This window comes from Eurosta solidaginis, chromosome 3 (genome assembly GCF_040869045.1).
Source record: "Eurosta solidaginis isolate ZX-2024a chromosome 3, ASM4086904v1, whole genome shotgun sequence".
Taxonomy (NCBI): Eukaryota; Metazoa; Arthropoda; class Insecta; order Diptera; family Tephritidae; genus Eurosta; species Eurosta solidaginis.
In genome coordinates, this window is record NC_090321.1 from 229,355,935 (window position 1) to 229,378,778 (window position 22,844).

General features: G+C 33.9%; 1 protein-coding gene across 1 annotated transcript in view; it reads left to right on the top strand.

Annotated features, from left to right (window-relative positions):
• Positions 1-22,844, top strand: part of Stacl (Stac-like) — a 765,750-nt gene that overhangs the window by 614,801 nt on the left and 128,105 nt on the right. Inside the window, 2 exon segments of the mRNA XM_067775429.1 lie at positions 14,725-14,849; positions 18,084-18,239. Of these exon segments, the coding sequence (XP_067631530.1) occupies positions 14,725-14,849; positions 18,084-18,239 (281 nt within the window).

Sequence of the window (22,844 nt, forward strand, 5' to 3'; positions counted from 1 at the left end):
TCCGTTAGTTTTTCTTCGAGTCATGGCTCCCGAAACATTAAAAATTGCTTAGTCATAAAAGGGGCGGTTCCACGCCCATTTTCTAAAATTTGAAGTTTTTCCTATTTATAATGAGACTAGCAGACACGTCAGACGTTGTTCTGCCCTAAATTTGGTCTATCTCCATACATTTTAATAAGCTTTTTCCATCTAACTCTGCCCCCCCCTCCCCTTCTCACTTCTTCTTAATCCTTTTATTCACTCCTCCCTCCGTCTTTTCGCTTCATCTATATCTATTTTCGTCTCACTCTATCTCTTTCTCAGTCTCCTTCTCCTTCCCTCTTTTCTCTTCTCTAAAGTTTTTCCCATTCTTCTTCATCCCTTATTGCCAGGCAAATCGAATAGGACGTATGTAAATAGTTAGGTGGGTATTATTAATTAATGTCTTTATTTCGGCTTCGCATGCACATTTATCAGTTTTGCCAAGTTAATGCAACTAAATCGAATACCACAATGAAAATTCCTTTAAAGCACTCATCAACAGCTTACATTTGTTATCCATATTCTATAAACACATTCTAGGGATACCCGCGTCCACGTTTTCGCTTATATCTCGAGACCTTAGTTACCCGCGGGTACGAAAAATACCCCGTATCAAAGTACTCATAAACAGCTTACATTCGATAGCCATATTGTACAAACATATCCCAGGATTACCCAGGTCCACGTTTTCATCTCAAGACCCTATCCAGAATAGGATAAAAATTATCCTATGTCTGTCTCCTGGTTCTAAGCTACCCCTCCAACAAATTTTCAGCCAAATATGTTCATCCGTTACTTCATCTTTAATCACTCTTTATCTATTAAAAAAAGCGCATCAAAATCTGATGCGTATTTTTAAAGGTTTAAGCATTCAAAGGGACATAGGGACAGAAAAAGTGACTTTGTTTTATACTATGTAGTGATGTACATCCATACATACCTACAAACCTACGCCCGAAGTTAAATAACGCAGCGAAAACTATATATGTACGTATGTATGTGTCGCATCAAGCCTCACTCAAAAGCAATTAGCGCGGACAGTTCACAGCGAACAAACACACATACGCATTTTTTGATAAAAATTTTACTTTTGTTTAAACAATATGGCTGACATAAGAAAGGAATCAAGTATTTTTTTTGATGCAGATCGAAAGTAAATAGTTCAAAGTTTTACTGAAAAGTAGAATCTTTTAAATCCATCTATCCGTTTATGGGTTATAGCTGTGTAAACAAAAATTTTATGATTTTTGACTACATTTTGGCAATTTGCCACGCCCCTATAATATATACCTTCATATTATATTAACTGTACCATCTCACGTAGCTAAGCTTTCAAATGCAAAAAACCGTTTTAAAATCGGAGCATTCTGTGTGAAGTTATGTGCATACATGGCATTTAGCGACTTTATTTTATAAGATTTATAGCTACCATTGATATAAAGCTCTTTTTTGCAAAGATATAGCTTCTTTTATTCGCCCATGACCCTTTTAAATTTTTTTATATTTAAAAGTGGGCGTGGTCCTTAACCAGTTTCGATAATTTTTCTTCGAAGCGTTCCTTATAGTAAAGGCATTCTCTTTGCCGAATTTTGTTCCGATGGGTTTAAGGACTTTTGATTTATGATTAATAATATTTGTAAAATTCATTTTATCACAAGTGGGCGGTGCCACGCCCATTAAAAAATTTTTTTTTTTAATTTTATCAAGAGTCTCAATATCAGTCCACACGTCAAATTTCAACATTCTAGGTGTATTAATTACTAAATAATCAGGTTTTTTGTGTTTTCCAAATTGTTATATATATGAAAAGTGGGCGTGGTTTTCATCAAATTTCGCTCATTTTCAACGCCAATATATTCTGAGTCCATATAAGCCCGTGTATTTGATGAAGATATCTCAATATTTACTCAAGTTATCGTGTTAACGGACAGACGGACGAACGGACGGACATGGATCAAACATATTTTTTTTTTCAACACTGATGATTTTGATATTTGGTAGTCTATATTTATCTCGATTCCTTTATACCTGTGCAACCAACGGTTATCCAATCAAAGTTAATAAATTCTGTGTGCAAAGCACGCTGAGTATAATAATGATAAACAAACAGTGATGCAAATATACATGAATGTATACTTGTATATTTGTGTTTACCATTATTTATTTGCGCAATAAATATTATGCTGAGTACATATTTACATATTAAATAGCTGTGAGCAAACAACATATCTGCGTATGTAAATGCAAAGACATATGTATACGACTTTAGGAGGTAAGCACGTGTGGCCACTCATGTCAGTGTGTTGTGTTTACATTGGTAATAAGTGAGCTGCATATCTACATATGCATAAATATGTATTCGCACGTACATATGTATATAAAATATGTGCAAGCGTATAAATTTTATGGTCATATAAATTGTTATGACTCAAATAAACGGAAGCGTATGAGCTTAATTGGTAATGAAAATGAGATCTCATATTGAGATGCAGAATTTATGAAAGTTCATATACATATATATATGTATGTGTGAATGTATGTAGAACTTAATATTCTTCACATTTGGTTGAATATTTATGTATGCGAGTATATAATGATTCAAGGGAGTTTCTAGGGTATGGAAACAAAAGCAGCTATATAATTTCACTTGTTTCCAGTTTAATTTAAATTTTAATAGTTTTTCTTTTTTATTATATTATACATTAACTTTGTGGAAAATAAAAAAATATAATAAACTGTTAAAATGTTCCTTAATTATTATGAATTTTCGTTCCGTAAATATATTTGGTCACGGTACTAAAGAGTTCACAGAAAAAACGTAAGGCAAGTGTAAGCATAAGCGCAAGCCGTGAATGCGGCATGCTATAAATATAAGGGAATACAGAAGGTAATCGAGAGCATAGTCCCTATACTCTAGCTTATTGTGGCATTAATGTAAGTGTGAAGGTTGATATGAGCGAAGTCAGACTGCAAATTAAGAAAAGGTCAAGGAAAGGTGTGTAATCAATTTAATATCGATAATTTATCGGCTTGTTATAGGTGTGTTATCGATAACGCTACTCTTGCACTATTTTAAATCTTCCTACCTGGCTTCTCAGCTGTCCGTTTATTTTATTCCACCAAGGCATTTGACGTTGTATACGTATCTTTCCTGAAGCGCAGCTCTCACTTAAACTACATTAAGGGCTTATAATTCAGTTGTCGGGGCCTTACCCAGGAAGTTTGTGAAGGCCAGGCGTCCCTCTTCTTTACCTCTTGGGGCTGAACTTCTTGTCCACATTGCCACATGGCCACAAGTCAGCCGTTGTGAACTTTAAAGGTGAAAGAAACGTGGAATGAGCTTCTCGCATTGGTTGTCTGATGTGTTTACTAACAGGAAAGAAACTATTTGCGGTCTTTGCTCAAAGGCCGGAATCGATATTTTTTCCAGACAACTTCTCAGCTTCAGATTTTTTATATACATTTTTATTTTCCACCCTTGACGTGAGGTATCTGGAGGCCACCGAAATAAGACACACTAACATAGTGCCTTTCATCTTATGAACACGGTGCAGATAAGACTCAGAGGTAAGAGTTTTACAGATTTTTTATCTCCAGATCCACCAAATTCAACAAAAAGGTAGCATTGGCTCCTTATGCTGTGTGTTGCTCTTTTCACATGTAGTCTTTAACGGGCTAAATAATAGCTCTTGCTCCATGAAAAATTTTTTCCTGAGTTAAAGAGGAAATAAGTACCGATGGGAGTTGAGAGAGGAATGAAAATCAGGTTATAGAGGGGAAGAAAAGGTCGCCGCTCAAATTCATCGCGTTACCAGGTACCACAAGTTGGCTTCACCCCAAATTGAGGTAAGGGTGCTAGCCCCTACGAGACGGAGTTTTGGATGACGAATTACCGAGTTGTAGCAAAGTTTTATAAATTTCCAATCGAAAACAAAGGTTATTATTAATATGCCGATTTTTTATTTGAAGAGTTATCGGGTTGTTATTGAAAACTTCTGAGTATTTATCGAAAAACTATCGGTGTTTTATCGAAGATTTATCAACTATTAACGGAAAATGTATTTGGGGTATTCAATCCCATTTCGACCAATTTTGAACCCGATCCCTTTAGAATTGGCTGAAAGTTTTTCTTCTTTTTCTAGCTTACGAAAGACGTTTTTCAGAATTTTTTCAAATTTTTTCATTCAACTCAAAAAAAGTTATGAATTAAAAAAAAACACCGTTTTTGTTTTCAAAATGCTCTAACTTTTTCAAAAACTTACCGTTTGGGATCTGTTTTTTTTTTTTATTTGTTTTTAAATGTACTTTTCGGAAAAAATACAAACACATTTTTAAAGTTTTTTTTTTTTAATTTCTCAGTTTTTCGAATTTCGCCATTTTTTTTTTTATCATAAAAAACTTCAATCAATTCTGGAATCATCCTCACTAATCCCGGAGTGGGCCGATTTTTTTTTATATTTTTTTTTTTATTTAATTGAAAAAAAAATTTTCAAAAATAAAAATTTCTTCTTTATCAATTTTATTTATATAACAAAAAAGTAAGAAAATGAGTTTTGAGTATTCTTTTCTTTATATATTATGGTAATATACGATTAAAATAACCAGGATTAATGACTGACACAGTAAACATGTAAGTTTTACCATAATATATAAAGAAAAGAATACTTAAAAATCATTTTCTTAAATTTTTTTGTTATATAAATAAAATTGAAAAAAAAAAATTTTCAAAAATAAAATTTTTTTTCAAAAATAAAAATTTTTTTTTTCAATTAAATAAAAAAAAATATAAAAAAAAATCGGCCCACTCCGGGATTAGTGAGGATGATTGCAGAATTGATTGAAGTTTTTTATGAGAAAAAAAAATTGCGAAATTCGAAAAATCTCGAAAAACTGAAAAATTTAAAAAAAAACGGACTTTCATATAGCTTAGCAGCTAAAGGCATCTACCTTTGCACTGGTATGAATGTTGGAGATTCGAGTTCAACGCTCAGCTCCCGAAAAGCTAGCTGATGAAGAAGTGAAATTAAGAAACATGTCCTAGTAACCATCGCCGTTTGTAAACTTACAATTTTTCTCTAATATCAATTACAAAAACCATTGTAAAAAAAACTTTAAAAATTTTTTTGTATTTTTTCCGAAAAGTACATTTAAAAACAAATTTAAAAAAAAAAAAAGATCCCAAACGGGCAATTTTTGAAAAAGTTATTGCATTTTGAAAACAAAAACGGTATTTTTTAAAAATTCATAACTCTTTTTGAGTTGGATGAAAAAATTTGAAAAAATTCTGAAAAACGTCTTTCGTAAGCTAGAAAAAGAAGAAAAACTTTCAGCCAATTCTAAAGAGGTCGGGTTCAAAATTGGTCGAGTTGGGATGGAATACCCCATATACAAGTTTATAGAATTGTTTTTATATGTAGAATCGTTATTAAAAACATATCGATATGTTGTCGAAAAATTATTGATTAGTTAACAAAAATTAATCGACTTATATCGAAAAGTAATAAAATAAACATTGACATATTTTATAAATTATTGATAAGTTTTCGATAGCATATTATTTGGATAAAGTCATCAGGAAGTTATCTTGTGTTATCCAAAAATTATCTATTTACTATCGGAAAGCCATCAAATTTTTATCGATATATTATCCAATAGTTAATATACTATCAATGGAAAGCGATCGCATTCTTAATGAGATTTCACCAATTTGTTCTCGGTGCTATCGATCTGTATTCGACCACTCATTGGTTTTTTTTATGAAACAGATACCGTTAAAACTTAAATATTAAATCGACGCCGTGTAGTAAAATATGCCGCCAGTATGTAGGCCGACCGTAAGAAGAGCAATGTGGATGGGTATATGACTTGCGCTACTCTAGCACGTTTGTTGAAAACTGTACCGCGGGGAGTAGAAAAAGCCAGATTTGACCTGTACATAAATATCTTTTGATGGCCTCCCAATGCGAGGGAGCTCACTTTTGTGGAAGTTGACAATAAAGCATTGTTAATGAAGCTATGCAGTATCTTACCCGCTGAAATTGACAATAAAGCATTTTATTCTTAGTAATACGTCTCTTCAGCTATCCAAGTTGATGATAAAGCATTTTCTTTCTTAGAAGGTTGGCGATAAACTTTTCCCTTGATCAGCCTCAAGGGTAAAGCGATTCTTCTGCAGAGGGTTCACGAAGGACCCACAAAGTGGCTCTTATCTCTGAAGAGAGAAGACTTAAGGCTCACGAAGTGCATACTAACTGGACACTGTCTTCAGGCGTCACATGCTTATTAGTGAGGCCTCAAGTACGTTCTGAGTTCATATCTTGCGCTAGCCAGGCCAAATATCCAGTTATTAGGTTCGGCAGAGTTGCCATATCTCAAGGCAGAGATCAAGCTGAGTCCTAGAAAACTTCTAGTATTTACAAAAGAATACGGAGTAATTCTATAACATAGGTCCTGGTAACTGCTAGGGGCTCTTTCGTTTGGTCGCCAACTGCTGGCACTATGAACAATCAATGTGAGGTCTTTACTTAAACCTGTACTATACCCATGCTCATCCACCAATCTGTATGTTTATGAGACCACAATGTCTATATTTTATAACCAAGCCTTATGATCAAGATACAAAGCAAGTGATATGTTTAAACAAATAAATAATAACATCGTATGGTAACACTGTTTCTGAATCTGAGAGAAACACAAAAGCCACAGACAAGTAAACATTCAACTCTATACACGCATCTTGCGCACATATGAAGAAAGCCCTTCATTCAACGTACAAAAAAACCGTATACCCATACATATATACCCATCGCACCATAGACAATGCAATCCATAATTGGAAATTGTACAATCACATGACAGGCATCTACAAACATAAACGCACATCACACTTCACATACAATCAACAAATCTCATGTTCGTACAATTATTGCTTGGTGTCTTTTGTTTCACACTGACAATAACGCAACGCTGTGAACTGCTGCTGACGGAAACGTATTTATGCAGGCACCAGATACATTGGCCTCAGTCGTTTTTGTTGCTCGTTTACTGAAAACAAAAATGTTCGCTGCGTTGGTCATTGTAATGGTTATGTTGTTGCGGGGTGCCATTCAGTCAGTACTTATGGCGCTGCTGGTTTGTAGATAAGCTGGTGGTGTTACTTGATATTGGTGGCAATGTACCATATTTCGACTTTTTGTTTTTGGTTTTTATTTAACAATTTGATGGCCAATTTGCCGGTTTAACAATTATCATTGCCAACAATGTTAATGATACTGTTATTATTATTATTGTTTTTAGTATTCTTGTCGTTGTTGTCAAGTTTTAATAGTACTCTTTTCTCTCAGTGTTGTTGTTTGTTTTTTATTTTTTATTTAATTTCGCTTTTACTTTTTCGCATTAATGCTCGTTTCTTATTCCATTTCACTTGTTGTATTTACATTTATTGTATCTCGTGCCATTTTTCAATTAAATTTATGTCAGTAGTCTTTTTTTATACTCAGTTGAGCAGAGCTCACAGAGTATATTAACTTTGATTGGATAACGGTTAGTTGTACAGGTATAAAGGAATCGAGATAGATATAGACTTCCATATATCAAAATCATCAGTATCGAAAAAAATTTGATTGAGCCATGTCCGTCCGTCCGTCCGTCCGTCCGTCCGTCTGTCCGTTAACACGATAACTTGAGTAAATTTTGAGGTATCTTGATGAAATTTGGTATGTATATTCCTGGGCACTCATCTCAGATCGCTATTTAAAATGAACGATATCGGACTATAACCACGCCCACTTTTCGATATCGAAAATTTCGAAAAACCGAAAAAATGCGATAATTCATTGCCAAAGGCGGTTAAAGCGATGAAACTTGGTAGATGGGTTGGCGTTGTGACGCAGAATAGAAAATTAGTTAGATTTTGGACAATGGGCGTGGCACCGCCCACTTTTAAAAGAAGGTAATTTAAAAATTTTGCAAGCTGTAATTTTGCAATCGTTGAAGATATCATGATGAAATTTAGCAGGAACGTTACTCCTATTACCATATGTACGCTTAATAAAAATTAGCAAAATCGGAGAAGGACCACGCCCACTTTAAAAAAAATTTTTTTTTAAAGTAAAATTTTAACAAAAAATTTAATATCTTCACAGTATACAAGTAAATCATGTTAACATTAAGCTCCAGTAATGATATGGTGCAACAAAATACAAAAATAAAAGAAAATTTCAAAATGGGCGTGGCTCCGCCCTTTTTCATTTAATTTGTCTAGGATACTTTTAATGCCATAAGTCGCACAAAAATTTACCAATCATTTTGAAATTTGGTAGAGGCATAAATTTTATGACGCTAACTCTTTTCTGTGTCGTCCGTCTGTCCTTCCGCATGGCCCTTACCACGATAACTTGAGCAAAAATCGACATATCTTTACTGAACTTAGTTCACGTACTTATCTGAACTCACTTTATCTTGGTATAAAAAATGAATGAAATCCGACTATGACCACGCCCACTTTTTCGATATCGAAAATTACGAAAAATGCCATAATTCTATACCAAATACGAAGAAAGGGATGAACATGGTAATTGGATTGGTTTATTGACGCAGAATATAACTTTGGAAAAAACTTTGTAAAATGGTTGTGACACCTACCATATTAAGTAGAAGAAAATGAAAAAGTTCTCCACTGCGAAATAAAAAACCCTTGAAATCTTGGTAGGTATACTGTTCGTCGTATTATATATATAAATAAATTAGCGGTATCCAACAGATGATGTTCTGGGTCACCTTTTCGACATTTTGGTCGATATCTGGAAAACGCCTTCACATATACAACTACCACCACTCCCTTTCAAAACTCCCATTAATACTTTTGATTTGATAGCAGTATCGTACAAACACAATCTAGAGTCACCCCTGGTCCACCTTTATGGCGATATCTCAAAAAGGTGTCCACCTATAGAACTAAGCCCCACGCCCTTTTAAAATACTCACTAACACCTTTCATTTGATACCCATATCGTAGAAACATATTCTAGAGCCATCCCTGGTCCAACTTTATGGCGATATCTCGAAAAGGCGACCACCTATAGAACGAAGACCCACTCTCTTTTAAAAATACTCATTAACACCTTTCATTTGATACCCGTATTGTACAAATTCATTCTAGAGTCACCCCTGGTCCACCTTTATGGCGATATCTGGACCACCACTCCCTTTTAAAATCCTCATCAATACCTTTAATTTTATAACCATATCGTACAAACACATTCTAGAGTCACCCCTGATCCACCTTTATGGCGATATTTCGAAACGGCTTCCACCTATAGAATTAAGTCCCACTCCCTTTTAAAATACTCATTAACACCTTTCGTTTGATACCCATATTGTACAAATGCATTCTAGAGTCACCCCTGGTCCACTTTTATGGCGATATCTGGACCACCACTCCTTTTTTAAAACCCTCATCCATACCTTTAATTTTATAACCATATCGTCAGAGTCACCCCTGATCCACCTTTATGGCGATATCTCGAAAAAGCGACCACCTATAGAACGAAGACCCACTCCCTTTTAAAAATACTCATTAACACCTTTCATTTGATACCCATATTGTACAAATGCATTCTAGAGTCACCCCTGGTCCACTTTTATGGCGATATCTGGACCACCACTCCCTTTTAAAATCCTCACCAATACCTTTAATTTTATAACCATATCGTACAAACACATTCTAGAGTCACCCCTGATCCACCTTTATGGCGATATCTGGACCACCACTCCCTTTTAAAATCCTCATCAATACCTTTAATTTTATAACCATATCGTACAAACACATTCTAGAGTCACCCCTCATCCACCTTTATGGCGATATCTCGAAAAAGCGACCACCTATAGAACGAAGACCCACTCCCTTTTAAAAATACTCATTAACACCTTTCATTTGATACCCATATTGTACAAATGCATTCTAGAGTCACCCCTGGTCCACTTTTATGGCGATATCTGGACCACCACTCCCTTTTAAAACCCTCATCAATACCTTTAATTTTATAACCATATCATACAAACACGTTCTAGAGTCACCCCTGGTCCACATTTATGGCGATATTTCGAAACGGCTTCCACCTATAGAATTAAGTCCCACTCCCTTTTAAAATACTCATTAACACCTTTCGTTTGATACCCATATTGTACAAACCCATTCTAGAGACACCCCTGGTCCACTTTTATGGCGATATCTGGACCACCACTCCTTTTTTAAAACCCTCATCCATACCTTTAATTTTATAACCATATCGTACAAACAAATTCTAGGGTCACGCCTGGTCCACCTTTATGGTGATATCTCGAAACGGCGTCCACCTATGGAACTAAGGACCACTCCCTTTAAAATACTCATTAACACATTTCTTTTGATACCCATATTGTACAAACAAATTCTAAGGTCACCCCTGATCCACCTTTATGGCGATATCTCGAAACGGCGTCCATCTATGGAACTAAGGATTACTCCCTTTTAAAATACTCATTAAACATTTCATTTGATACCCATATCGTGCAAACAAATTCTAGAGTCAAATCTGATCCACCTTTATGGCGGTATCCCTAAATGGCGTCCACCTATAGAACTATGGCCCACTCCCTCATAAAATACTCTTTAGTGCCTTTCATTTGATAGACATGTCATACAAACACATTCCAGGGTTTCCCTCGGTTCATTTTCCTAAATGGTTGTTTTCCCTTATGTTGTCACCATAGCTCTCAACTGAGCATGTAATGTTCGGTTACACCCGAACTTAACCTTCTTTACTTGTTTCTTATACATTCGTTGTTTTAAATATTCTCTTTAATTTTACAAGCTAATTGATCGATCAACTGTGACAACCAGTTGCCAGAAATGTAAATGCATATCTTTTTAGTTATACAACAGTTATGGGTGAGCTCTCCCTAAGGCATTCAAACGCACACATACTTTCTTATTTTAGGAGCAGTTAGTATGATTAATGAATAATTTCAGTTTAAAAAGTATTTATTTTGTTTTGGGTGAACTTCGTGTTTTATTAATTTTGAGTTTTGTAGAGGAAGCTGGAAATTAAATATCAATAAAAAAGATAGAAAGTGGGGGAATGCTTGAAGCATAAATTAATTTTTTTTAATACAGTTTCATACACACCAACATAAAAAGGAAGCTAATATAAGTGTATTAAAAAACAAATTAAATTAATCGAACTTCTATCTGTAAAAGTGGGAACAATGTATATTGGTGGAGTTGATATGAGCGAAATCAGACAGAAAGATAAGGCAAGCGGTTTGCTATAGATGTCCCGTCAGCCAGGTCTAGACGAAAAATCGATGTGTAATGGGAATGTATCGATTGAAAATGTTATTAAAGTGTTACCTGTTTTTCGGTTAACGATTTATATTGTAAAGTTACCGTAAAATTTTCGCTTTGCCATCAAAAAGTTGCATCATACTCCCTGAAAAGCTATCGATATGTTATCACAAAGTAATGGATTTGATATCGAAAAATTATAGATTTGTGACCCAAAAGTTATCGATTTGTTGGCGAAAGCTTAGCGACATGCTATCGAAAACGTTTGAAATTCTTATCAAAATGTTCTGAATTTGATAGCAAAAAATTATCGATTAATTATCAAAAGCTATCGATGTGTCAGCTAAAGGTTATTGCTTTGTTATCCAAAATTTGTGAATTAACTTTCGAGTTGTTACGGATTATTTAATGAAAAGCTATCAATATGTAATCAGAAAGTTATCGGAAAATTACCGATTGGTTACAAAAAAACATATCAATTTTGTGGAAAAGCCTTATCTATATGTTGCGGCCACCGTGGTGTGATGGTAGCGTGCTCCGCCTACCACACCGTATGCCCTGGGTTCACACCCCGGGCAAAGCAACATCAAAATTTTAGAAATAAAGTTTTTCAATTAGAAGAAAATTTTTCTAAGCGGGGTCGCCCCTCGGCAGTGTTTGGCAAGTGCTCCGGGTGTATTTCTGCCATGAAAAGCTCTGAGTGAAAATTCATCTGCCTTGCAGATGCCGTCCGGCCAATTTGTAGGGAAAATCAGGAGGAGCACGACGCAAATTTGAAGAGAAGATCGGCCTTAGATCTCTTCGGAGTTTATCGCGCCTTACATATGTTACCGAAAAGTTATCGATTTGTAAGCAAAATATTATCGATTGTTAACGAAAATTTATTGCAAAATTATTGATTTGTCATCCAAAAGTTATCGATGTGTTAGCAACATATTATTGAAAAGTTACCGATTGTAAAAGAAAATTTATCTCAAAATTATTGATTTGTTATCAAAAAGTCAAATATCGGTATCGATAAGCTATCATCAATTTGCTTTCGGCGTGTTATCGGTTTTTTGTTGATGACTCATCAGTTTGTTATGAAACAGATACCGATAAAACTTCTATATAAAATCTAGTATACATCTGTAACCCATACTTTCATTAGCCGATAAGAGATGCTAACATCTATGTTTACACATCGAACTTCACGAGTATTTGGTACTCACTATTTTTTCTTGATGATCTGGAGACTACTTCCAAATAGATTCTGGATTTTTTCAGTGTCGTTTTCGAGATTTTTTCCATATTATTGCAAGAGTAATATTACAATTTATTTTTAGTTTATCTTGAAAAAAATTTGGGCTAACATCTGTACTAACTATTTTGGGAACAGTCTGGTATGATTTTGGGCCCTTCAGGAACTGCTCGCTGTGCCGCAGTCGCGGAAAGGGGGACATCTTTTTAGGAGAAAATAACTAAAATCCGAAAAGCGAAAAACGCACAAAAATTTTAATGCAAATATTCAACAACTGACAGAAGGTTTCAAACCCTGGAAAAACTTCTGTAAGAACGAAATCGGGGAGCTGATAATTATTGTCCAGAGGGGACATTTATTACGGAGAGTATAATTCTCTCTCCTCTGACGCTTCCCACTAAGTAGATGGACCCGGACCCACCATCCATGAATATGCAATTGGCTTCGCCCAGCCTATTATAATGGGCTTAGTGAATCAATTCTTAACGTTATGGTAAAATATTCGCAAGTGCAAATCGATTGCCTGTGAAGCTTTTCAAATACGGTGGCTAGAAGTTGACAGAGTGCATGCATCAACTTCAAGTATCTCATTTAAGATACTCTCATGTATAAAATAAAATAAAAAATAAACATAAGGCGCGATAACCTCCGAAGAGATTTTAAGCCGAGCTTCTCTTCCAATTTGCGTCGTGCTCCTCTTGATTTTTCCTACAAATTGGCCGGACGGGACCTACTTGTTTTATGCCGACTCCGACCGGCATCTGCAAAGCAGATGGGTTTTCACTGAGAGCTTTTCATGGCAGAAATATACTCGAAGCGCTTGCAAACACTGCCAAGGGGCAACCCCGCTTAGAAAAAGTTTCTTCTAATTGAAAAACTCTCATTGAGAAACTCTCATGTATACTGTGCGAAATATTGGTCCTCACCATGAACCTGATGGAACTTACCAGTACAACCTGAGACCTAATTAATCAACTATCGATTAGGTTTTAATTTCTTCATTGCTCTTTAATATCTTTGCAAAACATATATTGCACCTCTTCGCCATCTTATGCAAAATATGTCTATAAATGGAGCACACACATCCCTATATGTATAAGTAGATGTGGAAACGCACACTTTTCCTTAATTCTATATAGATTAATATATAGCACCGATAAGCTTAATTCTCAATAGCTTCAGTCTTACATACTTGCAAATTGCCTAAGGGCGTTGCACCGCCCACTTTTGCAAAGTCTTATATATATTTAGCCATAAACATACTGTGGCGAATATTAGCAGTTCTATACATCAATATGCTGCTACGAAATTAATGCACAACAACAATATAGCAAGCAGCCACACTTAGGTACATGTACACATTAAAGAAAGCAGCCAAACATGCACATAACCAGCAGCTTGAAAAAAGAGAAACAATCACACATCACGTTATCATCAGCTAAGAGCAGAAGTTTTTACTCACACATACGCAAGTATATAGCTAAATAACAAATTATGAGATACAACTGCTCCAAAAGACATGTTCGTGAAAAGCCTACACCTTAGGAGAAATATGCGAGCGAGGCAGCAGAGAATGGTACTGTGAAGTACTAAATAAAGACAATTTTGCAATCCTGAATATTTGAGTTATATGTATATTCGACAGTGCAGAGATTCGAACATTTGCAAAAGGTGCATAACAACGAGGAATTCCCAAAATTCGTTACAATACTTTATGACCACTTGAACCTCACTTGAACCTTTCTTTCGTCAAGCTCGATTGCCGCATTTACACATATCACTTTATATTTAAAAAACTAAACACCTCGTTGTAGTTCTTGTGGCCTTTTGAATTAATTCTCAGTACTAAAATTGTATTTCATCAAATTTTTGTTTTACAAATCAAAGCTTAGAAAATCTACTTGTCCGTTTTCTTAGTTGCACAATACTTTTTGTACATTTACCGAAATTTTATTTAATTTATAAATAATTTTTTTTCTTATCATACTTATACTCACTGCTTCACTTCATTGTAGTCCCCATAGAATAGACCATAAATCAACATCATTGTATTAGCGCAGAAAAGAAAGAAATTTTATTTTCCGCTTTCACTAAACGCATTGATTTTTTTATAATTTTCTCTTTAAAAAAACTGTAGGCGCAATGGAGCTGCCGGTTCATCATCACAACCAGTGCGTCCCAACGAGGATGGCAGTCATCACTTACAGGAGTACACATACAAAAAGATAACTGCCTGTGATGTTTGCTCACAAATATTGAGAGGTGAGTTATTAAATAAATGAGTTGTAAAGAATTTAAATATTAAATATTGTTAGTGTAACAACTTGGACAAGTTTTTATCCAAATTACTAGCTTGGGAAAATTAAAATTAGTTTATGTTCGCCATCTCTAATAAATGAGAATTGGAATAATTACAAATTAATTTTTTTATCTCAAATTATTATTGCTAAGTTAATACAAAATTCGTGTTATTATCATTACAAATGCATTATATATTTAATTAATTTAATTTAAGCACGAAAATTGTAATCCGAAAGTTTTTCGCAATCTGCGGCTATGATTAACATAATCAATTCAACTTAAACAAAGATTACTGCAATCGTGATAGTTATTCAATCAATCAAAGCTAAAGGATTACAAAAAGTAGTAACCAAAAAGCAGTCCACTGCAGAATTTACCAGAAACAATCAAAAATGTTGATTTTAGTCTTGATAATAATTGCATTGAGGAAACAATTATATTTAATGAAAAAAAAATCACAAATAATTGAAAAATTTTTTTAATCAATACAAATTTTGTTTTCCTGCGACTCTGTTTTTTCCAGACAAGTTTTTTTGGCTAAACTAATGCAAGTTAATGCAATAAATCAAATTAGTCATCAAATATTTGATTGGTTTCATTTGAAAGTCATTTTTTTAATTATTACAAATCTCTTATTACACTTCGCTCACTTAATTCTAATCATTAAATAAATTTGATTTATCCATTGAATATCTGATTATATTTTATTTTACAAAATATTTCTATTGTTAATATGTAATCACTAATTAATTAATCACTAAATATATTAATACATTAATACCCTTATCCTTTTAATTATTTTTATTACTAATCTTAATATATAAAAAACATGTGTCTAAAATTTGAGGCCAGTGGACTCATAAACTACTGAACCGATTTTGAATTTGTTTTGCACCCCGTCTGTAGTTTGATCTAACTTGAAATCATAGATGTTAAGTAATGATTAGATAATGCTAATGATTGCTAATTAACCTTCATTTGCGAAATTCTCTAATTCATTAAATAATTAGAATTAGTTCAACTAATTCCCATTGGAAAATTGAAATTTTTATTGTAATGGTATATCTAATTGCAATTAGTTGCCATTAGCACAAAAATAGGTTTACCTTTACAACTATAAATCTAATTGACTTCTGCTAATGCCATTACATATTCAATTAGCTCGAATTAGAATCAATTATTTTGATAAAAATATTTTTTTTTTGTTTTCAAAGAATTATTGAAGTGAACGAATATTAATGTAAATAAATAAAAATAACAGATTCTAATTGGAGTTAATTAATTATCTAATTGCATTAGCAGAAGTCAATTAGATTTCTAATTGTAAAGGTAAACCAATTTTTTTTTGCTAATGGCAACTAATTGCAATTAAATTTACGATTAGAATAAAAATTTCAATTATCTAATGGGAATTAGTTGAACTATTTCTAATTGTTTAATGAATTAGAGAATATAAACCAATTGCATCAATTGCTAATTCTAATTGGAATTTAACATGTATGCTTGAAATATAGGATAGGTTATATCTCAGTTTACAGTCGCAATATTATTTTAATGCCAGGCATGCTTAACGAACGAAACGATATCATTTCGTTACGATAATCAACGCTAATAAACGAAACGCAGTCACTTCGTTTCGTTTATTAACGTTAAGAACGTCAAATTAACGTTAATTGATTATCGTAACGAAATGATATCGTTTCGTTCGTTAAGCATGCCTGTTTAATGCACTTTTTTATTTGTTTACACGTAATATTAAAATATTACGTATACGCAGTGGCACTCATATTTTCAGGTGGTGCGGATATACTTCCGTGTAATTGCTTGGTGTTTAATTTAACAACCTGCTTATAAATAAAAAATATTATAGCGAATGATATCAAGTATAGCACATCACCAGGCCCGCCGAGAGGAGGGGAGGGGGGGGGGGGGGGGGGGGGGGGGGGGGGTTCTGAGGGGCCCGCGATTTAGAGGTACTATGACATTTTTTTTTAATACCTCAGAGTCTTTAGTTGTTCCTGTGTAATTTTTAAGCCGAATTTCAAAAACAACGAAAATTGCATTTCGTTTTAATATTATAGTGAAGTGTGAAAAATAAAAATCTATATATATAAAAAGAAAGGCTAAAATGTGTATTAGTTGGTCGCCGGTGTTTGAAGAGGTGCGTTAGTCGATTTTGTTCAAACTTTCAGACAAGTTGCGTAAACCTCGCGCGGTGGTTACTACAGGTACAGGGTCTCGAGATATAGGCCAAAACGTGGGCCAGTGAATGTCGAGACAGGGTTTATACAATATTGATATCAAATGAAAGCTTTTGATGAGTGCTTTGATACAGAGTAATATATTATCCAGAGACGGACTGGGACTGGGATTAGCACTAGGACTGGGACTGAGACTCGGAGTGCGACTGGGACTGAGACTTGGAGTGGGACTGGGACTGGGACTGGAATAAAATGCATACCACCCTCTGGGACAGGCAATAAGGGATGCAGAAGAATGAGAAGGAATTGAGAGAGGAGAAAAGAGAGAAGGAGGAGGAGATTGAGAAAGAGATAGAATGAGACGAAGATGGAGATAGATGAAGCGAAAAAGACGGAGGGAGGAGTGAATAAAAGGATTAGGAAAAAGTGAAGAGGGGGGAAGGGCAGAGTCAGACGGAAAAAGCTTATTAAAATGTATGCAGATAAGCCAAATCTTGGGCAGAATAACGTCTGCCGGGTCTTCTAGTTAGTATTAAATTTAGATTTATAATCTAACATCGCATGTTTTTTCATTCCACAAACTATTTTTCGTTGTCATTGTTAAGCCTTTTCGTTTCTTTTGTTATTATTTGTCTAACTGAATCCCATTTAACGCATTAAATGAAATTAATCATTTAGTAGCTTCATTTTTATAGTTTTCAATTAATAGTCATTGGCTGACTAAATTTTTGTATCTTTTTCATTTGACAACTATTTGTAAAAAAATGTCTCAGCAAATCAAATTGTTACGGGCCATGGATTAAATAACTAAATTTCAAATATAATTTTCTTATTATTTATTCAACTAAATTTTACGGAATTTAGTAATTCATTATCGAATTAATTCGATGGTCAAAAAAAAAAAATAATTAATACGACTAGTTGATTAGTTAGTTACAAAAATAAATCGTACAAAAAATAAATTAAAATCATTCCCAACTTTCTCCCCACTCAGGTCACACACGTCAGGGACTACGTTGTCGCATATGTAAATTAAATGCGCATGGCGATTGCGCATCACAACTGCCACGCTGCCAGCCGAAACAAAAATTATTGCGTAGACAAAAAAGCACCTCGGAGCTGGAGAATCGAGTCGATGTCGAGGATGAAAGTGAGTTTTTAAACGTTCCCAATTTTAATTTATATTTCATAACTATTTTAACAACACTAATATAATGCACTAATATTTGCTTGAATGTAGCCGTGGGTGGGACACGAAATGGCAGAAAATATTAAAATAAAAACTTAGGTTTAAAAACAAAAAATAAGTAAGGGATATAAAGCAACGGTTGGGTTTTTAATTAAAAAATGTGAACCTTTTAGAGCGTACTTATATTTAACAATACTACGGATTTACTTAAAAAAAATTTTTTTTGAGCAAAATTTTTTAATATTTTTAATTGTGTGTCAATGTATTGAATTTATTTTTTATATTTTTAAAGCTATGAATTCTTACAATTATTTTTTTTTATTAGTTTTAAACTGTATTGCCTGTTCAAAATTTTGTATAACAAAGATACTCACTATATTTTTAAGAAAATTAATTAGTTAGAAAGTATTTGGTTTCTTTTCTACAAAATCTCTTATTGGTGCTTCTTAAATTGAGTAATTGAAAATTGTACATATTTTATCTGTTTCTCTTTCCTTTTTTTACAAATTTCTAACTACTCTTAAGGCCACTTCCAGCATCTTCAGTTAGTCACTTATCTATAAGCTCTCGAAATTTTCGTTTTCTCCATGCCTGCTAAAGCTTCGAGTCTCAGTTTAGACAAAAGTTGACTGTTTGGCCAGTTTTCATGTTTTCAGAACATTCACAATTTTCGATTTAACCGTAGGTTTGTCACCCTGTATTGGTGAAAAAGAAAATATCCAATGAAGCTATCTGATAGCTTGCTATCCTCCAGCTAAAATCTTACTCAACTGGAGATGTTGAAAATGGTCCTTAGCTAACTACGTAAGAGTATGTGTTACTATCTAAATATCTTATTTTTATTAAATAGTATTAGCTATTTCTAAGCAGCCGTGGTAAATAGTCGTAAGTGAACGAATAAATGCCTCAACCATATTTTTATACTATTTAATAGATTATACAGCTAAGAAAAATAAAATCATCTCCAAGTTTCATGACACAAATATCACAGGCATGACAACTTAAGTTTAACGGGGTGCCCCGGAAACAAAATTTGTTAAAATTCGCATAATTTTTTAAATTGACACTACAGATTTCATACATCAATATTTAGGGTTAAAATTAACACCAAAAAATTAAGACTTTAAATTTATTTAAGTTATTCCAATGGAGGTAAAGTTAAGCTTATATGGTGCACTATCACAGATAAGTTGTAAAAAGTTTCCATCGATTTGTGCTACAAATTTCACAGGGTGCTCCATAATCAAAAAATGTTTAAGTTATGTTTTATTTTAGACATAGGGTACACTGTATGGAATAAGGTGTCGAAAGTTTTAATCGATGTGTGCATAAAATTGTACAGCGTGCACCAAAATGGAAAAAAAAACTAATTTGGCATAACTTTGGAAATTTTAGTAACACCACCAATTTCAAACATAAATTTTATACGTTAAAAATAACACAAAGAATTTCAGGAACAAAAAATTAAGTAATTCTGAGTTATGTTATAGAATTATAAACACAGGGAGCCACTATATGAAATAAACCGTCAAAAGTTCTCACGATGTATGCCGAAAATTTAGTAGGGCCAAAGATATCAGTTTTCTTTTCAAACTTGCTTTCAAAACCTTACCGCATTTTTGGTCCATTGCAGGGTCGGTGGCATACTCTCACAATTTTCTCCGTAATATTTCGTTATCCTTTAAACCGTTCCTGAGTTAGATAGCGAAAGGTTATAACGAAGAAGCTCGTGGGGACTTCATTTCCGCATTAAAACTGAAAATGTCATATAGTATCCCTCAGATTAGGTTAAGTTAAGCCAGATTGTACATTTCTCCCAGATTAGTCCGCTTTGTGCATGTTATATATATGCAGATTTGGCTATGATAAATGGGTTCTACGATCGTATGTTGACAAAGCATTTTTCCTACACTGTTTTATGTCGCGGAGTTTGCTAATTGGAGCAGCATCAGCAGTTGAAACCAGGAATGAAAGCAGCAAAATATGTTTAGTAAGAAGTTGGTCTATGGCAATGCCCAATCACTCGAAGAGCAGATAGTCTATGCAAAGAGTTCGGATCTATATCCAATATTTTATAGTCATGGGCGTAGAAAGCTATTACACAAATACGGTATTATCATGTCAAAGGCTTTGGACAGGTCGGCTGCCAATATTGGCTTTACTAACTCAATATTGGCTTAACAAATTTATAAGGAAAATGTGATTGCTGCTAGGACGTAAAGTCACCATACGCATTTTGCAGCTTTTTAAATGGCAATGATACTCTCCGAAGGTTTAGTGGAGTGTTGCCGGCATGAATTTTCTTATCCGATATTGATAAGGAACGCCCCGGTACTAGTACCCAAAAGCACTACCCGACTGAGGTGCCCTTTTAACTAGCAGCGGTCACCTATATACTAAAATAAAAATGCTTCTTCTTCAAAGATTTCCAGGTGTTGTTGTGGCATTAAAAACACTCCCCAAATTCTTAACGATGCTGATGGTCCTTTTCCGGATAACAAGTCCGACCATCTCGGAACGTTTTAATTGAACCATATTGAAGGAGCTCAATTTTTCTATATTCTACCACCAAGATTAATGAAGGCTAGGACCAAAAAATCATGTATTTGTGTAGCATGCCACGTTTTGAGACCCCACTTCTACGCTCTTTATTGAGCAGCGATAACATTTGCACAATAAAAAGGTTGAGGTTTAATATATGGGATGTAGCTGGCCAAGATCATAAGCCTACCTTTCTACTTCAAGTTTGATTAGTGGTAATTAAACATCGCCTTGGGGGTCCTCATTCTATTGAACTGCTCTGTCTTCGTTTTGGTTCTAGTAAGCAAACGTGGCCCTACAAAAAGCAAGGAACAAATTTTCTATTACATCCACTAAAAAATAACTCAATGCCCATACATTTATATATCTTCGCCCACCTTGTAGACTTCTTCACGTAGAACAGTTTCAGGTGAATGGTTGTGAAAATGGACATTGATTTGTGATTCGCAAGTTTTTGGAATAAATAGCCATGAGTATTTTATTACTTAAAGGAATTCTTTGCTCATTTCAATGGGGTTTCCAAAACTGTATGTCCTAGTCAAACAATTTAGAGGCTCTTTAAACAATATTGTTTTGTCTAAGCCCTTAGGTAAAGACAACAAGGAAATTAGAACTTTTATGGAAATTAGGGCAAGTGAAATAAAAAATCTTTCAGTTTTTTAAACGTTTTTAAATAAATCAATTCATTCTTAATTGCATCTGGTTGCAGACTTTTCTTTTCAATGCGTCATACCTACACAAACACACATAGCCACATATGCTTACACACCCATTGAAAAGAAGAGCGATTTGCAAAACTTTATTTTCAAACTTATGATTTATTGTGTTCTCATGCAATCGAATCAATCGAATCAATCTAAACAACTTCAGTCCACAACTCCATTTCGTGTTTCCTGCCAGCATTTCCAATTGAGTTTTGAGTACATACACAACTAGAATGCCCCTTCTTTCATACACGTATCAGTTGTATCCCTTCCCTCCACTATTTTCTTCAAGTCCTATTATTTTTCACTCTTTTATGTATATTTCCATTGCTTTGTGCTGGCAATATTTAATATTAAATCTTGTTATCTGTTGGAGCAACTTACAGCTATAGGAACAAACAAGAGCGGCAAGTATAGAAATAACAAAAACAACAAATGAAAAACTTTTAACAAGAAATACAAAAAGATCTTGCACACTGATTTCGATTGTGTTACTACATGAAATAATAGGAAAAAAATAAACAATTCTTTCTCCTTTGTTTACTTAGGCGCATATTCTTGCATAGAAACAGCAATGTAATCAAACCCAGAAATATATATATATACATTTTTTTCTTGTTCTATAAGCAGTTGAAATTTGGTATTGCGATTTTATTTCTCCTTTTTTTGCAATTTTTTTTTACAATTTATCATAGCTCCTTTATCTGCCGTCTTGATTGTGTTCTTAATACTTATTCTTATAAAGAAGACGCTCAACTACCCAAATCTCCCACTAGAGTGAACACATTTAAGTTTTGAATTGATTGTTGAGTATTTTTCCACATTGTACTTACATACATACCTACACTCGTTCATATACATTCACATACCTACATAGTTTATAGGGCATTGAAAGTTGTATACATATTGAGTTGTATTAAGAGGGTATTAGAGTCGAATGAATGCAATTGACATTGGCTATGCACGCTAAGCTAGGTCGATTTATTAACCTATATCGCGCCATCGATTTTTCGATAGGTTTTAAGCTCAGGAAAAAAAAAGTTCCACTAAGCATACCCAAAAAAACAACTTTCGAGCCTGCAAAATTTGAGTTTTTTGACTTTTTTTCTTTTGATTTTTAAGGTTTTTTTCATGATCTACTAAAAAATTTTCATTTGATTATACAATTTTCATGTATACCCTGCCCGACTCAAAATTGTCCGCTAAAAACTGTGGCGATAACAGTTTTTTGAAAAAAAAAAAAATATTTTTTGGGTTTTGAGGAGTGTTTAGGTGAAAAAATTTATTTTTTCGCCATTTTTTTAAGGGTTTCTTCAGAAAC